Here is a 24058-nt window from a genome sequence, read left to right on the forward strand (position 1 = left end):
TGCCTTTCAAGCGTCGATATGGACAATGTTTAGTAGACGATAGTGGGGATGCTACGAAGAGTCGCACAAAGAGGAGATCGAGAACGTCTAATGTGTTCTATCTCATTCTCTCGCCGGCTGAATCCTATACATTTATGTGTTTGTGTCTCTATGGACTTATTTTTTCGTTACATCGAGTTTGAAATCACAACGATTCTAAAGAAGTTTCACTTCAATAAAGATTTTTTCTGTGACTGATTTGATTCTTGCGGGAACAGTTGGAGGAGAGCCAAGAGCGAGCCGCCAGCGCTCTCCGGGCGGCGGAGGAACAGAACCTCACGAGCTGGAGCTGCGGCACCGCCCTGGCTCACCTGCTGGCGCACGTCTCCTCCGGTACATCCACCAGATCGGTCTCGCCGGTCGATAGGTAATTTACATATAAATATTTTGATTGCCAAAAACACGTAAAGAAAAATCGGTACTGTAGTCTGCGCGGAAGCGCTAGTCACCGCCTGAGGTATGTGAGCGGCAGGGCGGGGGTGGTAGACAAACGTCAAGCGAATTCAGTCTGCCGTCGACCACCGCGACGATTACACGATTCAGTTGTTCTTGCCAGTTTGTTCCAAGCATACACGAGATAAAATATCCTAAGTTGGGTCCACCAATTATTACACGCCCAGTGTAAAATGTAATTTACAATGTGTACAGTTTTTTTCTCAGAGCGTAATGAGATTATCATAATCTTGACCATCATCATCATCACCCGAGTCGCCATCATCGTGATGAGTCGACATAGGGCTCATCGGTGTAGTTTACAACTCGGTCGTTCGATCTTCTTTTTTGTCTATAATTAATTATTTTTTTAAGATATACGATTCGTAGTAATCGAATGTTACTTTTTTCAATTACCAGCTTCCGATTATTTTCTGTTTTTTTTTTCATCTGAAGCCTAGCTCTTTCATAATTCGTCGTAAATTTCATTCCGAGCCATTAAAATGTATATCTTCTTTAAATTTTTCGAAGCATTTCTACGGTACGGAGTTTCGCTGCTTGTTATGTAGTTATTATGATTACATCTTTTTATTACAGATTGAACGAAACTATCCATTCCGGTAACTTTCTTCTTCCCTGATCTTTTCTTACCCGGAGTCCGCAACACGGCGAGCAAGCCAGAGCCTTTAGCTTCGTTAATAATGCACCTAACAGTACTCACTGATGTTTTTGTTGCTTCCGAAGTCTGTTTTACTTTTTCCATATCATTCTTCCCCTGTTTTATAATGAAGCAATATACGTCGTACACAATTTTTCTACCCTTTCTTTTGATTACTACACCAGTTTGTCGCGGCATAGTGTATTTTTTATAAAAAATCAACAACCACTCAACAAATAGCAATGGCAACAAAGTCAACAAGCAATTATAACAAATAACTTAACGATTAATAACGATAGATTTTTCACTGTACGCAAGCGTACTTTTGGGAGCGAGCGGAACGAGGGCGCGGTGCGGGACGCAGGGTTCGACTGATCTACCAATAACGCGCTCGATACGATTTCCCCTGCCGTCGCGCCTCACCCTCACCACCAAAGTGATCTAAAATTCGGTTCTGCGCAGTCAAGGTCATTTGCTCAAGATGTTTGCCGGTTACTATACCCATTACATTAATTCTAACATGTAATAAAATAAAAAACTTTCTTTACTTGAGTATTTTTTATTTTTATTTTAAGTACTTTTCATTGCAACGTTGAGTTGTTAAATTTAAGTAATGTGTCAATATTTTGTATCAATAGTTCAATATTGGAATCGAAGCCCAACACGAACGGCACTAGGGAGACGGCGACGGCGCCCACCTCGCCGCCCGACGACAACGTCAATTCGCCCTTCCAAAGAAATACGTAAGAACGATTTTTTTATTATTGCTTAGATAGGTGGACGAGCTCACAGCCTACCTGGTGTTAAGTGGTTACTGGAGCCCATAGACATCTTCCACGTAAAAGCGCCACCCACCTTGAGATATAAGTTCTAATTTCTCAGTATAGTTACAACGGCTGTCCCGCCCTTCAAACCGATACGCATTACTGCTTCACGGCAGAAATAGGCGGGGTGGTAGTAGCTACCCACGCGGACTCACAAGAGGTCCTACCACCAGTCGATCAAGCCGCTTTATAGATTTAAAGTATCAATGCTGAAGAATTAATATTTTGTAACTATGTTACAGAGTACGTCGCGGCTCGGTGCGTCTCCGCGACCTGGGCGTCATCGCCAGAGAGGACGGGGACGACCCTATGACGCAGTCGCTGGTGGAGCCCACCTCGCCCCGCCCCGCGCCCCTCAGCCGCGTGCCCAGCGCCCCCGGCAGTCTGAGGTATACACGACGCATATATTTTATATCTATATATCAATACGTGAAGCAAAAATTTTGTACCCCTTTTTACGAAACATGCGCGGACGGAGGAGTATGAAATTTCCCACACTTATAGAGAATATAGTGAAGGAGTGCAGAATGCTAATTTTTTTTTTAAATTATGCAATAATAATACATTAAATCAACAAAAAAAACATTACACGCACTACCATGTATTTGACACGCGCACATAATATGCTTACCTTATGTTTACTGTCAAACTTTTGTTGCATATAGTCTATGGTCAAATTGAGAATAGGTTAATATTATTTATTTATCTATAGTGTAGTCTTGACGAAATCTGTGATTTTAGAAATTTCAATTAATTATATTTATCGAATTTCGACTAATGCGGGACCACTAGTTATTATTAAAATATGTAGACATATCCATCACAGATACCACAACGTGATTTTCACTAATGTTAGAATATGCTAATTAATATCAAAATAATAATAGTTTACTTCATACTAAGGCCATCTAGTGATCAAAAGATATGCTAGCATAGTAGTGTACTTTGAACAGTAAGGCGTTTCTGTCTTAAGAATGCCATGAGATTTACTGGTCGTGGGACGTCTTGTGAGCCCGTACGGGTAGGTAGCGCCACTCTGCCTGATTTCTGCCGTGAAACAGTAATGCGTTTCGGTTTGAAAGGTGAGATAGAGGTTGTAATATAGAACTGAGACTTAAAACAAATGTCTCAAAGTGGGTGGCAGCATTTACGTTGTAGATGTCTATGGGCTCCGGTAACCACTTCACACTAGGTGGAAATAATAACCATTACGATCTCGAAAACATGCCTCTGCTAGCAATATACGTGAGACTGTTGTGTGACTCCCGCAGAGGTCTCCAGCCGGTGTCGTCTCCGCTGTCCCCCCGCAGACCTCCGCCCCCCGAAAGCCCCCGGCCCCCGCGACGCGTCACCACGTACACACTCGCCAAGCCAGCCTCATTGTATGTACACTTTTTGTTAAATATACCTCCTAGAATAATCTGTTTTCTTATCAATGTGCATGCACGTCACGTTGACGTCTATCAACAATGACACGTGGATACGTCACTTTTATTTTGATACTTCATTTGGCGTAGCGTATCTGAGTAACGATGTGCATGATTTTAGATTGAAATATTTGTTATTTAAAATAAGTAAATTGATATATCGCATCTCTAGAATTGAAGCGACTTAAATAAAAATTTTATACTTTGAGTGACTTATAAACAGATAACCTATCAGCTTATAAAATTAAAATTGAAATTTATATTTTAATTACAAAAGAACAAAGTACACTTTGCATCTCTTTTAAATCAAGCACATACTTTAAGCTTTAAGGTGTGCGCTTTAAGGCTTAAAGTATTAAAATCGAAATTGAAAACTTACAATTTTTCAATTACATTTTTGACGTTTACCAAAAAAACAAGAATTTTGTATTAAGTCACTTCAACTCTAATGGCGCGGTATATAAATTTATGTTAAAAATTTATAACGGAACGCGTTTTAATTCTTGCAAAACAAATTATTTCAGACGAATAACTACTCCAGTACATCGTTGCTTTTTGTATATATTATAGTTACAGGAATGTACCACGCCAAATGAAATATTTTTGAAAATGTTTTACATTGATTACGATTAGCCATATGCTGATTTATATATACTACGATTAACTCCCAAAATAAATTATGTGGCTAATAAACTTTTGCACTAGTTTAATAACAAAAAAAATCAATATTTGTTAAGATTTCAAATATTTGATAGCTTATGAATAAAACATTTTCAATTTAGATTTTGTTCAACAATATCAATTGCGAATTGCAAGTTAGATATACGTTTAATTTAAAGTATTGACTATAGGCACAGTTACTGTAGACATTAGAATATTGCTTGAGTAGTTGGTCTCGCTCGCACCCGTACCGCCGCTATCTTGCCGTCTCTGTCTGCATGAAACAGCTTTGGGTTTTAATGTGCAATGTAGATAGATGGTAGATGGTTTTAATGTTTATACAAAATTATTTGTGGAATAATAATGATCGTGTAATAAAAATGAAACACGCAAAATTATAATTTGCGTAAATACTGGTGGTAGGACCTCTTGTGAGTCCGCGCGGGTGGGTACCACCACCCTGCCTATTTCTGCCGTAAAACAGTAACGCGTTTCGGTTTGAAGGGGGGGGGCAGCCGTTATAACTATACTTGAGACCTTAGAACTTATATCTCAAGGTGGGTGGCGCATTTACGTCGTAAATGTCTATGGGCTCCAGTAACCACTTAACACCAGGTGGGCTGTGAGCTCGTCCACCCATCTAGCAATAAAAAAATAAAAAATATTGACCTTTAGATTTCTGGAACATTTTTTGCACATTCGTTTCCAAATATCCGAATTTAATGAAATAAATAATGTATTTGTGAGACCAAACGAACATATAGATCGATTTCATCCTCAGTATACACAGACGTGCATTGCAGGACCCGGCCACCCCAAGGTCTTCCGTAAAGACCGGTGTTACGAAATGTTGATTTAGAAAGTTGAAATTTCTTGAGAATTTCTTTCCGACGTCCAGTTAAAACTTCACTTCAGTTAAGACATCGCCAATCGATCGGACTGTACCTGTTACATTACGTGCAAACAGCATTAAGTTCTTTTTCATGGATCTTCGTGAGTGAAGGCACTCACGGAGCACCGGCTGCTGTAGTGGATTCCGAAGTCTATAGATATCCTCGGAAAATGAGATTAAAATCTAGGTATAAGGCTTTCCCCACACTTTAAACTACCCAGCCTAAAATAAATAACTAATATTTTTTAATATTATCAGCATCGTCAGCATTGTCTAGTAGTATGTATTTTCGTTATACAGGTACCCCTATGGGTCGACTGAAATTCAGTTATAAATGTGTTTGCAAAAACGCTTCCACAAATCATTTTGTATAAATGAGTCGTCTATTATCAAAGGTGGCAATCTGTACATTTGGACAAAAATTTTTTATTGATATGTCAATACAGATTTATTTGAATATAATCGTCTCCTTCAAAGAATACGGTTCAAAACCTGCATTAAATAAAGGTTAATAGTTAACCTGTTATTTATCTAAGATGTCGTTCCGAAGAGTTTTGTGACTGCCAATATAATACAAAGTCAATAATTCGTTTTTCTGATTTACCAATCATTGTCCAAAAGTCAGATTGCCGCCTTTGATAATAGTCGACTCAAATGTAGTATTTAGTTTTTAACAAAGCTTATCGTTATAATCGGAATGAGACTTTAAAAAAAAGACTTCAATATAGAAATGCGTCTTGTTAATTCAATAAAATGCTCTCTGCAAATAGAGGTTTTCATAGCAAAATGACCTTCCAAAACGGCTTAAGTGTGATTGTACATAATATGTTAGGCAAAATTGTCGATAGCATAGAAAAAATATCTATAATCGTATAGGCTGAAGGCTGAAAATTGCACACTCGATCAGCTGTCGCGGCGGTAGGGTACGGGTTCTGACCCGTGTCGGTTGCTTGCAGCCTGCTGACCGACCTCTCCATAGTCGAGGATTGAACACGTTCTGACTATCGATACAGGATCGACACCAAGGAACACGAAACGCCCACAAAACCACGCCCCATTTTGGATAATTATACGATAAATAACACGGTATTGTGTAGTTACAGTCATATTCAACAATCTGTTCTTGTTGAATATCCATGACGTTTTATTTTAACTCATTGAGCGAGAATCGTCGATTGATCGACGCTATATTAATGCGTATAAAGTGCGGAGTGTCACAATACCGATTATTGCGCAGTTTCAATATAGGTTTCGACCTGTATGGACGTGTCTTAGCGCGCGCACGTATAACATTTTTAATAAATTAATAACATTTATAAATAACCATATAAAATTATTTTATTGTGATGATGATGCTAAAGCATTGATTTTTGTATTTTTTTAAAGTTAAACTTGCTTATAAGATTTTTTTTAATATTTAGCAATTTCTGCAAAATATGTGAATTTAAGCTCAGCACTAAAAGGGTTGAAGTCAACCGCCGATGTGGCGGTAACAATCGATGCAATATATAAAAATCGATACTGGAGCGCACAGGATTAATTGAGGTTTTTTTTTCTGAAATTCGTTTAAAATCTTTTGAGTTGAAAAAGGATTAAGCAAGAACTATTTATCGTTCAAACAATTCACGTATGTGAAATTTGAAAATTAATTGAAATGAAAATGATTCATTTCTAAATGAAAATTTTGTAAATAAACAATTCAATGTTCTATAGTTATAGTAGTGATAGTTCTATAGTAATTATGTAGATTTAGTTACGGGTATCGGGCCAAATACAGCTTAAAATAAAAGCCGTGCGTAATTTAGATGTATTATGAAGCTAATCATTTAATCCCAAAGATACACAAAGCTATCTGTATAGTTATTCCAGTCAAAGCATATGACGTGACTAACAAATTAATTGTAAATATAAACAATATTATGTAGTTTATTTAAAAGCTAATTTCTATGGCACAAACGTGTTACGTTAATTTTTATTTAGTTCAGAAATTGATATCCCCGTATTGAACAAGTAAGTCTAACTCATTATTGTACTACACATTATTATTTGTGTCCTATTATTTTGGTTTCGAACAAATAAATATCTTACTTCTTAGTACTTTTGAAGTACAATCTCAATTTTTTTCAAACTAATCTACAGTTCTTTATGATATTTTTTTTCTCAGCAACGCTATCTCGAAATATTTGTCTCAAAATGTTTTTTTTTCAAAAAATTTAAACAATGAATAAGATCGTGATAGAATAAATTTTATTTATGAATGTTTAAATTATTTAACTCTTTATTCGAGAACATCAAATTAACGTCACAATGCGTGGGCGCGTGTTGTAACTTCCAAATGTTTATAGGTAAGTGTTATTTATAGTATGTCACAAAATTATATTTAAGCATTAACTTGGACGAATCTGTTGTGAGTTTAGCAATTCGATACCAATTTTCTGATTGCGTGTTGGCATCTCCACATATTTTTCAGAAAAGAATATGATAGTATAAAGTTACAGTAGACATTGACACTGTTAAGGACTTGGCCGGTCGCTGTGTTTGCTCATTTATATAATACGTGTTACATACCTAATTAAAGCAGTTAGTATTTTGTTCGGTCTTGACGAATAACTTCGTAGAAATAGTTAAATATACTTTTAAAGGTTTAATCTCGCGTATTTTTTTTTAACGTCATTATATTATTAGAATAAATTTAAACAAGTTGAACGTAAAAGTTATAAGTATATTTTTTATGTAAAAATAGACGGTAGCTAACACGATCTATCACGAAAACTGTAAAGTGTTTGAAACGTCAGATATAATGACAATAAAAAACACCAGACTAAATCGTAAAAAGTAGTTATAATTATTAAAACAATCGTATTATTCGAAGGGTAAAACGTATGTTTGGTTTAAGAGAGATTTCGCTTAATACACGACATTAATTATCTTTGTAATTAAAGGTCCTTTTCCTTTGGTATAAGCATCAAAAGTTCGATGATTAAATAATTCAGTTTACCTACCCTGTTCAAATTGAAGATGTTTTTTGCTATGATATTTTTTTCAAACTTTAAATGGCTCTGCTGTAAAGTTTCGGGAAGTTCGCTTAAACCAAATAACCTGTCAACGGATTAGGGATGATCGATATTCATCGATACTTATTCAACATAGCTGGAAAACATCGATGTTTTGGTTTCGATAACATCGACACATCGATGTTAAGAGAATAAAATATCTAATTATCGAAACGTCCATATATCTTTAAGGCCATCTAACGGTGGATGTACTTTCTAGCTAGCGAGTCCCTAGGTAGTACAATTATTTTAAACCAGATGACACTGGTTAACGTAATCGATGTAAGCCGTACTACTGAAATGGGTGTGAAATTAAGAAAATGTAAATTGTGCTGTGTGATGTCGGATTCAAGTCCAATAATTTTAAACGTCCGCTTATAATCCGTAAAACGTAGTTTTAATTAATTAACACGTATAATAAATAAAATAGACAGTTTTATTTCATACCAAAAACATTGATGTTTTGCTATCGATGTTTATCGTACATCGATACTTTTAAATAGATGTCAATATCGATGTTTTTCTAATATCGATCATCCCTACAATGGATGTCGTACAGATAATATGAACTATTTGGTCTCGAATTGATAACAAAACAACGTCCAATAGGCAGCTTTATTAAGTACAAGTAGAAAAATGTCAACGAAATGCACACTGTTATTAAAGTTATTAAAGTGTTGGAATAAAGCTTGTGTTTGTTTGCATGACGCACCCCACTGATACTAATGCATGTTGCAATTGCATTTTTAATTGTTCTGCTATTAGTTTTAGTTTTACGAATATGTATATAAGTTATACGGTGAGGTATGTATGTTTCGTTTATTTGTCTCAAAAATGTCGTATAAAAAATTATGTGTTAAAAACAAAAAATGAAAAGGTTTTTGCCATTTGTACTAATACCCTATCTTCGTACGTATTAAAGATTTTGTTGAAAAAATGAGTTATATATGTACGTGCGACTGAAATATTGGAGATAAAAATCCATGATTCATTAATAATTGAATGACAATATAGCAAGGGAATATTTAGTATTTTGGTTACAGTGAAGACTATGGAACCGTGTAAGTAAATTGTTTTGTGTTGTTGTCATCGTTCGCGTGGGGCCATTTCATTTCAGCCGTCTTTTCATAACATGAGACGTTAACATGACCACGTCCACACAATACATCGTTCATAACTTAATTCATTATCGCTAAAGAACTGAATGAAATTTTCATAGTTCATCAAAGGCAAGACCTCCTAACAATCTACTGTTAAACTCGCGAAAATAGCATAAAAATTATTAATACATAATAAAAAATCATTTACATAAAATTTCTAAAACATAAAAATAATAATATTGTACATCTAATGCAGAGCGGATGGAGCAGCGAAACTTATTTACGTGATAAATTACTTTTAATATAAACAAGATTGTGCTTTATTTGAAATTGAATTTTATTAATTTGGGCCGTGCAACTTACTGTACATATTGTACTGGTGGTAGGACCTCTTGTGAGTCCGCACGGGTAGGTACAACCTACCTAGGTACCTCGCCTATTTCTGCCGTGAAGCAGTAATGCGTTTCGGTTTGAAGGGTGGTGCAGCCGTTGTAACTATACTTGAGACCTTAGAACTTATATCTCAAGGTGGGTGGCCCATTTAAGTTATAGATGTCTATGGGCTCCAGTAACTACTTAAAATCAGGTGGACTGTGAGCTCGTCCACCCATCTAAGCAATAAAAAAAACTACACATTCAATGCAAATTCGATGTCATAACTATCTCAATAAACTTAGGTATATAGTATTAGTAGTTATACAAGTTGTTCGCACTATCTAAACGAATGATTAAACAAGATCTTAGTATCTTCAACATCAGTTACCCGGTGACCGCGTAAACTGTAAATTATTCGAAACGTCTAGAAAATTATCTTATACCTTTAAACGAGCAATTCTTGTATATTAATATATATATAATCTGAATCTCGGAAACGGCTCCAATGATTTTCATAAAATTTAGTATACAGGGGTTTTGGGGGGCGATAAATCGATCTAGCTACGATTTATTTTCAGAAAATGTTGTTTTATTCGTGTTTTCAATAATCAACTCTTCCCGACATCTGTTGGCGAATAATAATACCATTTTTCTTAATTGAGGGCAACTTACCGCTTTAAAGACACAACAAGATGGCGTTATCAAAAAAAAACCGACCAAAGCTTGGTCGTCACCTAGTAATAAAAATAACAGACGCGATATTAAAACTTAAAATTAGTTTAATTATGGTCACGAATCGCGCGAACTGAAAAACAAGTGGGTATAAAACTTGTTAAAATATAATGCTAAAATAATTGTCATATTTTCGCTGTCACGTCTGTCTCCCGTTCACATATTAATATATCATTCATGGGCGTATACCCGCCTTCGCTTGTTTACCGCTTGGTGTTGCCACTGACAGAGAGCCGGCAAGCACGCCGCCCGCCTCTCCGGGGGCCACGAGACGAGCCAGGGATGACGACGTGTTCTTGCGACTAGCGGGCGCCGGACACGATAACTCGCCCCAAGGAATCGTCAAAGAACTTGCAATCAAAGTAAGATATGCATTAGTTTCCTCGCGACTTAACCCGTATTCAATTTAAATCTAATCGTAAACCACAAATCGATTTGGCGGAATAATAGCATGAAAGATATAGCGAATAATATAACATAGTTATTCTATCTCTTTACCTCGTATTTCATTGTTTACATAAGTATCGATGCTATATTTATCGTTAAATAGTAACTTATCGTGGCCAACACTAGTCAGATATCCGACCCAGGCAAAGCCACCGTTTTCCGAAACATATCCTTTCTAATCTACCGGATCCACTCTCGATACTTTCAGGCTGTTAAGCACTAGAGTGCGAAGAGCTAACTAACCCATAGACACAGCCCACTGAGTTTCTCATCGGATCTTATCAGTGGGTCGCGATTCCGATCCGGTGGTAGATTCAGCGAAGCTGTTGCTAGGGCAAATGCTAACAAATTCTCTAAGCTTGAGCACGTGAGCTCACCTACCTGTAGGTACGCGCGTAACTAGAATACCCCCTTAGGCTACCAGGTCAGGGAAAAATCGCTTAATCGTGTTTATTACTATGTGGTGTGCAGCGCGTTATCGGTGGAAACACGAGAGCGTGGCTGCAGTGCACACACGTGGCGGAGGGACACGCGGGCGCGGCTCTGGCCCTGGCCGCCACAACACACGCTGTGTACAGCGGCGGCGTAGGTGAGCCAAATGTTCCTTCAAGTTTCTTTGACTACCCTCAAATAACATGTTTGTATTAGCAAATCTTGAATTTAATTTATTCCTAAATTTATTTATATACGAAGTAAACAAGGAGTTCGATTGATAATCCGAGTAGTTGTGTGTCGATGAGTAAGTAATTCGAATCAAATAAGTAATTCGTAATATTATTTACATCATAGTATTGGTTTATATTCAAATTAACATTTTTTGATTAAGAAATTTTTGGTATACATTTTTATGACGTCCGTATTAATGTGGTTCTTATTACTGCTGTGTTGCTTTACTATTTTGGATGATTTCTTTGTATCGATTCGAATAAGCAATGGCGCGTAGTTGCAGCGCATCGTTGGAGGGTATTTAGAGAATCCCTTGGGCAAATTAGTAGTATGTATTTATTAATCAATTTTTTTCCTGTTTTTTATAATTTTAAATAAAACCACAATATGTTGCTCGTTAGAATAACGAAACAACATTTAAAGTGGTTTTTTTTTGTAATTTATTTCGGACGCGGCAAAATTCGTATTAAAGACAACACTTTCTTTACACAGTGCTAGGTATTATAAAATTGAACAAGCGCTAATACGTTTGTTCGTTATTAAGATCGCACGGTCCGTGGCTGGGACCTGTCCGTGGGCAGCGAGGCGTGGCGCGGCTGGTGCGGCGGCGCGGTGTCGTCGCTGGCGGCCGGCACCGCCGCGGACGGGGGCAGGCTGCTCCTCGCCGCCGCCGGTCCCGCCGTCAGGCTCTTCGACACCCGGACTAGGACACCGCTCACTACGCTCTGGTGTGTACTCTCTTCAACTTATTGTTACGCGTTGGGGTTCGAGATAAATAAAATTCCACCAAAGTGCAACTGAAAACTGTATTCAACACTTAAAACACTCAACAAACACTTTAAAACTCTTAATTCGCTTCAGGTGATCCGTTCGCTGTTTCGCTTCGAGTAGTTCTGATTACTAACTGACTGCGTGCCATCCCTGCAACGCTTTTATAGTCGATACCACATCCCTACAATTATGGAGAATATTTCACACATCTCTAGTATTTTGTTTCCGCTATCTGACAGTAGATGGTTTTGTACTTTTTTTTTAATTGCTTACTTTGGATAGACGAGCTCACGGCCCACCTAGTATTAAATGGTTACCGAAGCCCATAGACATTTACAACGTGAATGTCGCAATCTAACTTGAGACGTGAGTTGTAAGGTCTGAATTTGAACAGTACATTGTGATGACACGGGCAGGTCGTCGGGCGCGACCGGTCCGTGTCCGGCGGGGCGCGGCGCGGCCGGCGAGGTGCCGGTGACGGCGCTGCGGCTGTGCGCGCCTCACACGCTGTACACCGCCGCGGGGGACAAGCTGCGTCTGTGGGACCTGCGCATGTACGTATCCTTTACCGCGGGACGATATCGACTAGGAATGAGAGGTATATATTAGTACAGGTCTAAAGTCCCAGTATGGATTTGGCAGTACCCATACCGGGGTAGTTTTCCGATTACAGCACTAGAGCGCATTATTCGGCATAATGCTCAACGTTGAATGTTCCAACTACAGCAACGCTTCGCACAATCGAGCACTCTCAAAAGTACTGCCTGTCATTAGATATTTTATTAATGGCTCAAATAACTCATCTGTTTCATTATCATATATATTTTCAGAAAATATATCGCTTGATAATGAAATAATTGATTGATTTAAACTCGGAGCATTCGATAAATCATCGTCATCACTATCATCTGAATAAGATTATTCAATTAAAAAGTATATAAATTTATTAGAACTAATTTAAAAAAATTACTTAAAACGTAAAAAAGTGATAATGAAATAATCAAAATCCAAATTACTTAAAATAACCGTAAATAGTTTTCAACCAATTATTATTGTTTACCACATTATTTATACGTTAATGAGGTTGCTAACTCCATATATATTTTTTCAACGCTGAACTTAGCGCACTCTGCTGTTGCATTTGAAAACTAATTCACGTTCCAATTAAGCTTCAGCATAATTAGGCATTGTGCTCTGTAATTGGAAAACTACCCGTATACCGCCCGTACGTGCTGGTCGGGTCTCAAACTCGTTCGACACGTCTTGATATGATACTGCGCCGCCAGTGCCGCTTCGTCGCTACGACGGCCGCACTTGGTAATGGGTCGCAGGTCGCTCGTCCGCTAACCCGTTAAACTAATATTCATTGTTAATGTGAGCGACATCTAGTGAAAACAGCTGCCTTGCAAATTTAACGCCCTCTATGAATTATCAATATACAATAAGATGTGGTCATTAATTTCAATCACAGAATTATCATGTTTTGAAAACAATATTAAGTCAACTATCTCTAGCTCCATGATTAACTGATTACGTTTATAGAAATATAAGAGAGCGGTCCAATGAAAATATAATTTGGCGCCTATAAAATAACTATACGTTTCTAATCGCCTGACATCTATTAATGGGTTTTTACTTTCACTTCCACCGCATTAGCTCATACCTGTAGGTATTTTGATACCGGGTTTATGGACCGGGTATTTAGCGGTACCCATACCTATAAGGCCGAGTATGGAATGTAGGTAGCAGGTATATCTCATGTCTAGTATCGATAGTTGAAAAGCTATTTGGTCTAAGCGACATTTTTGCAACTTTAGCCCGCTGAGTTTTTCGCCGGATCTTCTCAGTGGGTCGCGTTTCCGATCCGGTGGTAGATTCTGCGAAGTACTACTCTTGCTAGGGCCAGTGTTAGCAACACCTGCGGCTTAACCTCCATCAGCTCACCTACACGCTAGGTTAACATTCATATAGTCTCTCAAGGCAATCAGTATATATAGGGAAAAAAAATTGCCACCTTACAGGAGAGCCAGCTTAAAATTTGCATAAAATATGATAAAAAAAACTTCTTTAGCTCTTTGAATGGAATAAACTTAATTGAAGTTCAATTAAAATCAACAAACTGTTGATGCTAATATCAAATAAAACAGACCTTTACAAAGGACGGATTACAAAGATAAATATCGCTTAAACCAAATAGTCTTTCGCTCCTCAATATGTCTGCAGTGACGATGGATGGGTCAATTTCGACCACATAGGACCACATGGGTCGCAGAATTCATGCTGTGATATCTACAGACTCTGTATTACTGAGGCAAGAAAAGTGATGGTACCTTGATTATAGGATAATAACTTATGTAAGCCAATACTGCGCTCAGTCATAATGTTTACTCTCTAACGCATAATTTAGATGAATTAACGTTTAGGTGGTTTATAAATAGCATGTAAAATGCCCTTAGTTGACCAAATATAATCGACTTGTGTCGTGCGGGTCACAATATTTTTGCATATATGGGTAGACATCTGGTGTTACGAGGTTACCGGAGCCCATAGACATCTATAACGTAAATGCCGCCACCCACCATGAGATATGAGTTATAAGGTCTCAGTATAGTTACCGCCGCCTGTCCCACCCTTTAAACCGAAACGCATTACTGCTTCACGGCAGAAATAGGCGGGGCGGTGGTACATGCGGACTCACAAGAGGTCCTACTACCAGTAAAGCAAAGTAAATTAGTATCCCTGTGCCCGGGACAGGTTGGAGTGCGTGTACAAGATATGGTCGGGCCACGCGGCCGCCGTCATGTGTCTGGCGGCCGCCGATAACTTGCTCGTCACCGGCTCGAAGGACCATTATGTCAGAGCCATGGAGATAAACGCACAAGACTCAGGTATTCTTATTCGTTTTTTTTAACTATGGCAATTTGACTTTTTGCGATGTGATTGTTGCCAGTGTGAAATTTCTAAAAATTTCCAATTATAATTCTGAAAAATTATATGGAACGAAATGATTCAAAGCTTGTTTATTTGAGACTACAGTTGAGGTGAAATTAAAGGAAACGCGATGAAATGGGTTAATATAGTCTCAGTAAAATGGCGGTTGTTTATTAATACTGAGATAATCATACGTAAATATAACGCAGTGGAAATTGATTTTCTCGTGAATTTCATTTGAATAATAGAGGACTTATTGTACATGAATTTTGTTTCCCCCGTAAGGGTAAAAAAAATAAAAATTCAATTTCACCCATAGTCTGATTATTAAAACAGGTTAGAAGTAAGTGACCGAAGAAACATGGCTTATGTTACAAGCCAGATTTTTTACTTGTTGTTATTTATTGTGTATCTTTTTTTAGTTTATAATGTGTATTTTGATTGTTCTTTATGGTGTATATTTTTTTTAAATGTTCGTTAGGCGGGGTATGATTAGTTAAAAAACGTTCGTTAGGCGGGGTATGATTAGTTAAAAAACGTTCGTTAGGCGGGGTATGATTAGTCAATGAGTTGATCGCCGACTTGAGTGATGTGGTTAAAAAGGAAATGTAATTTGTCAGGAGGTTGGGAGACGAGCAACCGGCGCCTGCTGGAGCCCCCGCACTACGACGGCGTGCAGGCGCTCGCCCTGCGCGGCCACGTGCTGTACAGCGCCTCGCGGGACACCAGCCTCAAGCGCTGGAACTTGCACGACAACTCGCTCACCCATGTCAGTCTCAACTACCGCTTTATATACCCAGTCCAGCCATAAGTTCTGTTACAAATGAAAATGCTTTTCTTTTTTTTATGAAGTAATCTAATATTATGAAAATTTATACCTACATATTTATTAAAGTGTCAGCAAAAATATAAAAAAAATACGTATTCGAAATGGCCACCTTTGGCTTTTGTACCTTTAATCTGTTTGGCCACGAATCTATAGAATTAAGCACTGTTTCCAAGGGAAATTTCGCCACTGCTTGCTCTAAATATTTTTTAAGAGACTCAATGTCGCCGTGTCGCTTAGAGCCTGGCCGTGTCCATTAAAACTGACTACAATTTGAAGTCAAGGTTGAGGTCAGGGCGCAAAATCGAAAGAAGTTTAGAAAAAAAAAGCGTGCTTCAAATTCAAAATAATATGATTAAAAAGTTAAATTAACAAAAGTTTTTATGTAACAGTATTTATGGCCAGATCTATTTATAAACATACTTCGATATAATTAAAAAAATTATGCCTGCTTAAAATAAAATCCTCGAGAGAGCTATAAGTCCGATTATTGTAGCCGAAATGTTTATTTATAGGAAAATAATGAAACAGGCTAGATGAACGGTGTTATGAGAAATAGGAAATAAAAAAAAGCAATGTTTTCTAAAGTAATACTAACCAATAAGAGTCAAAGTAGGAAACGTGATTTTGTCTAATATGTATCGTTCAAATTACTCTAGATTGAACTTTTAAATTATAGAAAAAAATTGTAATTTTTTTTTTTATCTATCTGTTTCTTGTTTTGTGAGCACCAATTTTAAAGATCAAGATAAGGAGACCGGAACTTTTAAGAGGCTGTGATTTATTTTAATACACTGTCAAGATATCTGGGAATCGGAATGGTAACGTTACAGAGCGTGATGAACGCGCACAAGGGCTGGGTGACGGGCGTGTGCGTGCTGGGCGGCGCGGAGGAGGGCGCGGTGGCGAGCTGCGGGCGCGAGGGCGCCGTGCGCGTGTGGAGCGCCGACCTGCGCGCCGTGACGTCACCCGCCGCGCTCTCCGACGCCGTGCACGCGCTCGACGCGCACCCCGACCCGCACCGCCGGACGCTCTACACCGCCTCCAAGTCAGTACCGGAGCCAGACACGTGCGCGTGCGCTCATACATACTCATATAGGCATATCTAAATATTATCATTTAAGGGTTTTTTTTTGTTTTGATTAGGATTAACAAGTCAATCTGAAATATTAAATTCTATAAATTAGCATAATCTGAATGCTGAGCCAGTTTTGGATATTTGAGACAAAATTGGATATTTCTAGTAATTTTAAGAAATTATTTAAATAATAAAATACTTTTATTTATTTTACCTCATCAAAGAGTCTAAATTTAATATATCTTTCATAACAATGGGTCAAAAATAATAAAATCAAATTAATTCTAAAGCCTATCATCATATATACTGATGAGTGTTAAAGTAAAATTGAAAGTTTATCAACAAATGTCGGTCGCGTCACGCCGATCTTACGTGTCGTAAGATACACCAATTAAAACGCGTTGCATTGCGTAGTCGTCTTTAAAAAGCTATTTACATAGGAACTTATAATTTCATACCTTATCGATATGTTGTCTTTTTCTATCGATGTGTTGGGATGTGTTGTCGCGCTCTATTGTCTATGTTAACGTGTGAGTGTGTGTTACAGCGGCGGCGAAGTGCGTGCGTGGCGGATCGTCGTCGAGCCGTGAAACTCCTCAGGTGCAGTCGCAAGCATTATCGCTTCTGCACTGTACTGTACAATATTGTACTGTACTCTACTGTATATTATTGTACTTTATTGTACTGTACTGTATTATATTGTATTGTACTGTATTATATTGTACCGTACTGTATTTTATTGTACTGTACTGTACAGTACACGTCCTGCTGTCGACCAACGAGGATGCCATGTGTACAAATATACTAATAATAAAATCTTTTTTTTAAATAATACATATTTCTAGGGTTTTCGGAATCGATATAATTATATTCGTAACAGTTTTGTATTTCAGTTGTCGTAGTCGTCAAACATTAAAGGAAATAATGATAAAAAATGAGATTGAAAATGCATCATCTTTTTAATTAAACGTAATGTAATTTTGTTTCACACATGGCAACCCCGTCTACCTTAAAATACTGTAACGTGAGGACTAATCATATGCTTTATCAATTAACTGAGTTATTAAAATTCACATTTAGTACATTTCATTGACCAAAGCGATTATGGTACTTAATTGTTTATTATATCTAAGTAGTAAAATGGTGGTGTTGAACCAAGGGTTACTGATCAATCAACCTCTAGTAAGTCATGAGATCTGCCCGCCTCAAACTAAATATAATGATTGTTAACAGCATCCAATTCGCTAAGCAATGACCAACGCATGAACACTGATGCCTTTATTAGCAATGTCAATGACAAATGGCGTTTGAGAAAAGTGATACCTTGGGCATCTGAATCATTATAAAATTATATAAGAAAAAAAAATGTTTGATGATTTCATAGTCTTATTTCATAGATTAGTTCTCAATGCGTTTATTGGCAATTTTAATGACAAACAGCATTTGAGAAAAGTGATGATAACTCGCGCATCTAAATCATTATAAAATTATATCAGAAAAAAAAACAAAATGTTTGATGATTTCATAGTTTTATTTCATAGATTATTTTTCAATGCCTTTATTGGCAATTTTAATGACAAACGGCATTTGAGAAAAGTGATAACTTGCGCATCTGAATAATATTGATTTTTACTTGAAAAAAAAAAAACTCAAAATGTGGATTTCATAGTTTTATTGCATAGATTAGTTCTCACGCAGTGTCTTCCGTCACCAGCAGTCACTCTAGCACCTTCCTGTTCTAGTCATTAAACGAATTCTGTAATTAGATAGGTGATCAGAACTAAACGAATCTTGCTTTATAAGTATAACAACACGTTGTACTTATCGTCACTGGCAACATTTAAATTTTATTTAAAAGAAAACTCCTATCGTGACAAAAAAGTCATTAGCTTGATTGCCTATCATAATTTTTTTATTGTAATTTATATTTTATTAATTGAATGTGTAATGTTTACGTGTGTTTCACGCTTGCACATGTCGCCGCCGCTCCACCAATCATTCGAATGTAATAAAAAATATATATAAACAATAATATATATTGCCACATCTAAAAATTCGAGTTTTAGATATAGCAATAATATTATTGTTTCAAACCATTATTCACAACATTATCTGTGACTAACCTTTCAGCTTTAACTGTTAAACTAATATGTAGTTACTTTAGTTATAAGGGATCATTTAGATAAATATTTTTACTAATATTATAATTAAGTATGATGTTAATGATTCGTAGAATTCATAGACAATATTTTTTTTATACTGGTCGTGTTTACTATATTTCAAAACATTTTACTGAAAGCGACAATTTAAGACAAAAATATATGCATCCATCACGCATACGTCTTTTATCAAGACAAGTATATTATAAAATAAAAAGTAAAGCATTTCAATAAATATAATTTTGCTAGTGTTAGCAATTCTCTCAAGTTGAGCTCGTGAGCTCACCTACCGGTCCGCGCGAATTTGGAATACCCCCATAGGCCAACCAACGATTAGTTAGGGGAAAAAAAAGTGAAGAGTGGGCGACGTTGATGCGTTCAATATTAACCCATTGTAACGACTATTTGTTTCCGTTCCAGTGACGGGCGTGTACGTTGTTGGCGCGTCCGCACCGCGAGGTGACCGCCGCCCCCGGGCGCCCCGCCCGCCCCTCCCGCCCCGCGCCACGCCCGCCGCGTCTGGCGGTGATACACCGCAGACACTACAGACCCGACACAGAACACGGAAATATACCCAGTGTAAGTTAACACTAATAATACACGTTCATCTGTGTCGCCGGTATGTAGTGCAATGGCATTTATTCTCGAGAAATGAAGACCTGAATCGCAGTAGTAGTCTAGAAATTTTGCACAATGGTTACGGTAGATGTTCTCGGCAAGAACGTTCAGAATCAGTTAGCTGCGCGATGACCGAACTTCTTATAGAAAAATAAAAACACCGAAAAGTCAAGGATGAGTTGAGAAAATATGAAAATAATGAAAAAATACTATCATACACAAATTTTAACGAAAAACGACTTTACAGCCTTAACCGTAGAAACTTTTTTAAATTGTCACAATCACTTTTATAAAACGAATAAACAGCTCTGTCACAAACAAAGAATAAATGTAATTAATTTGAAAGATACAGTAGTGGTCTCTCCAATTTGTGTGATTCTTGAACTTTGTCGCAGACTCAATAGAATGAAACAAATGAAAAAAAAAATGTATGCAAATTCTGAATATTGTTGTATCTAGATTGTGTAAGGCGCCAATGCCTACTTTAGTGCTTTAGTAATATCCATGACGTTACAAGTTTTACATTGAAAAACATTTAAATTCGCCAAGTGTTTACGTCTTCATAAATGCTTATCTAAACGCATAGATTTTATGTAGTTAAATGAATAAATGCAACTTTAGCTGGAATATGGATCGGTTATAATCAACTAAACGATTGATTAATGTACAGTTTTTAGGTACAAAGACCATTCAAAGACAATAATCTTAATTTTAAATTACTATACAAAATACTAATAATGATATATCCCAATTTCCAAATAATAATATGTAGTTGTAATAATAAAATGCAAACAAATATTTTCCACTATATTTTATAATGAATGACAAAAATAAAGTAAAATGTAAATTTAAACAGCATGTGATAAATATTATCTAAAAGCTGATGACATCTGATGATGACTTCAATATATTATAATTTTGATTACGGTTTTTATTATACGTTAGGTACTCAGACAAACTATGAAATTTAAAATGATTTATAAACTCACAAAAATCAAATGAAATTATATAATAATCTTTGTAGTTAAACTGGGTCTTTGTATATATAAATTGCTTGAATGCTAAACTAAAGATATAATCAATAATGATACTATACAATATTTATTATGCTTTGAAATTATGTATATTTGATTATCATTTTTACTAAAAATGTCCCCAAAACTCAAATGGTAAAAATTGTGTCGATAACAAAAAATAGATGAGGTTTTAAAATTAGGTAGCTAGAGATGATAGAAGTAATATTAATTAAAAATTTAGATTAAATTAGAAATAAAACCAAATAAATACCTTGCTGTGTACCAAATTGCGAATGTTCAAATTACATTTTACATTCAAATGCAAGATAGGTGATTTGTAAACCTAAAATGATTAAGAAATTTATTATATGAAAACAAAGTATCTATGCTACGATATAATGGAATACTATTCCGTCTCATCATTTAAATAATACATAATGACAATTATTCAAAGGAACTTAAATATAGATTGACCTGTTGACTTACATAAAAAATATTGTAATATGAAAAATTTAGACAATTCAAATTCCGAATTATACGCAATCTCATATGGGCTATAGGCACATTTTCATAGACCTTATGTATTCATAAGGGCCATAGTTACCCAAGGTGTTTAATTCGTTCTATTTCTGAAGACAACCTTAGAACTGATTGATCAATTATTATGATGAAATCTGTGATTAATCGAATTATATTTTTGTACATTCCTATGTTACGGGTATGTTTAGAGGACATAAAATATAAAAGGAGGATAGATAAAAGATTGTCACCGTAGAAGGTCTACAGAATAAGAGAAACATAGTTGTAATTTGAATGTTTCTAAAGCCTAACATTAAGTCCTTTATTGCTTTTTACAATTTAGATTATTTTTAATGAATCTCATTTTTAAATTAAGGCATTGAAATATTTTCTGCAGTTCGTTTAAATAGAATAAATGTTGTGAGCAAGGTTAATGAATATTTCAAAGTTATATAATGTACAATTTCCATCGTACATTTGTTGACATTAGAGTTATGACTCTACCCACAATTTCAATGTTTCAAATATAATTAATTATAATAAATTAAAATAATTTGATCTGTACAACTATGTTAGAATATGATTTTATTATTGAAGTGAAACAAACAAAAAATAACCACAAGTGAATTCTTAAATGTGTTTTTTTGCAAAAAATTAACTTGACGTTATTTTTATCCTCTGACGTCTAGCATTGTAAAATATTCGTTACTGCGACTTGACAGGTAGTTAAACCTAGGGCACTCGTATACTATGAGGATTATGGATGATAATGGATTATATTTACTGTTTTTTTCCCCTCCACTCAGTATTATGCCTATTTAAATGTTACGTTGGCTTATATTTATTTGTTTTTAAGTTGATGCAACGAATTAATTTACATTATTTACGTTAATCAAAGTTACCAAGTACTAGGATTTTCCCTTAATCTATAAAATAATACCCCGAAAATTAAATGAATAATTGTAACTTTTGGGTAAAATTGGCTCACTTATGACTATTAGTTTTTAGTGTGGATTCTTCTAGAATGTTGGTTAATTCTTCATACTCCTCACCCGACTGGAAATGAATTAGTTAATAAATGTTTTTATTACATTCATAATGAAGACAGCGGTTGACACAAATGGTATGACATAAACCATATTATCAGGTCATAGAATCCCTTAAAAAAAACATAACAGGTTATTTTGGCGGGAACGCAAGCAGCGAAGTTGTGTGAATTGTTTTAATTTGTTAATTTAGCGTTTCTTCAGGTTTAAATGTGTAATACCGGTGATTTATGAACTGTTTAGCATCTGTGAAAGTACACATTCATATAATTCAGTTTCATTTCATTTCATTCGGATTGATTCAAGTTAATCAACTTCATCTCATTTCGCTTCATATCATTCTCTATATAATAGCGTAGAAAACATAAGATTTGGCTTAAGGGTCCCATTACTAGGCCATAAAATCTTCAAAAAAACGTTAATAGAGGTAAGGAGTAAATTTCATAAGCTAAAAAACTGTAATTAAGGTATTTTTTAAATAGTCTGTTTTAATTTAAAAAAAAAACAATATTCCTATCGGTCAGCGGTGACTTATAAACTTTTGAGCCCCAATTGTCAGTTTTACCCAAAGTTATAAAAATTATCCAGATTAATTACACATATTAATAAAATATTGCTTATTTTGATGTATGTATGTTATGTTATTTTTTTTTTTCAAACCCTACCAAATATTGTAACTATTGATGAGGCTATAAGCTGAAGCTTTATTAGTAATCGTCATAATATATAAAAATATTAGTGATTAGTATATACACATAAAATTCGAATTAAAATCTTTTATGTAATGTTACTCTTGCTGCTATAATAATAAAATAGATTTTTAGTGTTGTTAGAAAGCCTTTTTTATTATTTAACAAAAAGTTTAGTAACTCCCGTGATTTAATATTTACTCAATTATTTTTTTAATTTTCTAAATACTTTTCACATTTATATGATCAATTTGAAACCTCAAAAATGCCAATACAAAAATGGTAAAATGAATTATCTAATATTTATATTATGTTTTAAATAATTGAATTGTTTTTTTTGGTCAAATGAAATACTTTATTCGAATTGATAACCTGAACAATAAATGATGAGTTGCTATTATTATGTTTTTGTTTTATTCTCTCCGTGCATGTTCTCAAGAATGTGGGTGTTCCAGGCTGAAGCCATTTTAAATACAGGTAGCTCTCCTATACCAACACGGTAGATACGTTCCTACAAAGACCGGTGTTGTGTGAAACCGTGTTATATCAGTCTAGAAGTCAGTACAAAAAGGAGAGTAATTTTCCTGAATGAATTGTTTTACTGGTGTTGGACCTCTTGTGAGTCCGCATGGATAGGTACCACTACCCTGCCTATTGCTGCCGTTGAAACAGTAATGCGTTTCGGATTGAAGAATGGAGCAGCCGTTGTAACTATACTAAGACCTTAGAACTCTTATCTCAAGGTGGGTGGCGGCATTTACGTTGTAGATGTCTATGGGCTATGGTAACCACTTAACACCAGTTGGGCCGTGAGCTATTCCACCCATCTGAGCAATAAAAAAATGAAACATCAAATTATACCTATATTATGTATGTAACCTCCATACGAATTTATCTTAAAAGAGGTCAATATGTTATAAAGATGGCATAAATGGAATTTTGAATATTGAAACATCAGAAGAAGGAACATTAGAATTATAAAAGCGATTTGAGATTTTGAAATATAAAAAACATACAAAAGTGGTGAAGCAATAGCTTTAAATGTTGTTTCTCTTTATAGAGCAACTCAATTTGTGCTATAGTTTTACTAAGCTAAACTG

General features: G+C 35.8%; 1 protein-coding gene across 6 annotated transcripts in view; it reads left to right on the forward strand.

The window, feature by feature from the left end:
* The window catches only part of LOC101743085 (kinesin-like protein KIF21B), an 85279-nt gene extending 61918 nt beyond the window's left edge, over positions 1 to 23361 (forward strand). For 2 of the 6 annotated variants that reach the window (XM_021350593.3, XM_021350596.3), the window contains exons 18-31: positions 258 to 406; positions 1768 to 1872; positions 2196 to 2342; positions 3225 to 3335; positions 9029 to 9046; positions 10422 to 10554; positions 11111 to 11228; positions 11850 to 12033; positions 12493 to 12630; positions 14831 to 14964; positions 15628 to 15776; positions 16667 to 16881; positions 17459 to 17511; positions 19491 to 23361. In XM_021350593.3, the coding sequence (XP_021206268.2) occupies positions 258 to 406; positions 1768 to 1872; positions 2196 to 2342; positions 3225 to 3335; positions 9029 to 9046; positions 10422 to 10554; positions 11111 to 11228; positions 11850 to 12033; positions 12493 to 12630; positions 14831 to 14964; positions 15628 to 15776; positions 16667 to 16881; positions 17459 to 17501 (1644 nt within the window). In that variant the 3' untranslated portion in view covers positions 17502 to 17511; positions 19491 to 23361. The remainder of the gene's footprint in view (positions 1 to 257; positions 407 to 1767; positions 1873 to 2195; positions 2343 to 3224; positions 3336 to 9028; positions 9047 to 10421; positions 10555 to 11110; positions 11229 to 11849; positions 12034 to 12492; positions 12631 to 14830; positions 14965 to 15627; positions 15777 to 16666; positions 16882 to 17458; positions 17512 to 19490) is intronic. The other 4 variants (XM_062668800.1, XM_062668801.1, XM_021350595.3 and 1 more) reach the window with 3 other exon arrangements.
* Positions 23362 to 24058: the final 697 nt, after the last annotated feature.

The sequence above is a fragment of the Bombyx mori genome, chromosome 5 (assembly GCF_030269925.1).
Source record: "Bombyx mori chromosome 5, ASM3026992v2".
Taxonomy (NCBI): Eukaryota; Metazoa; Arthropoda; class Insecta; order Lepidoptera; family Bombycidae; genus Bombyx; species Bombyx mori.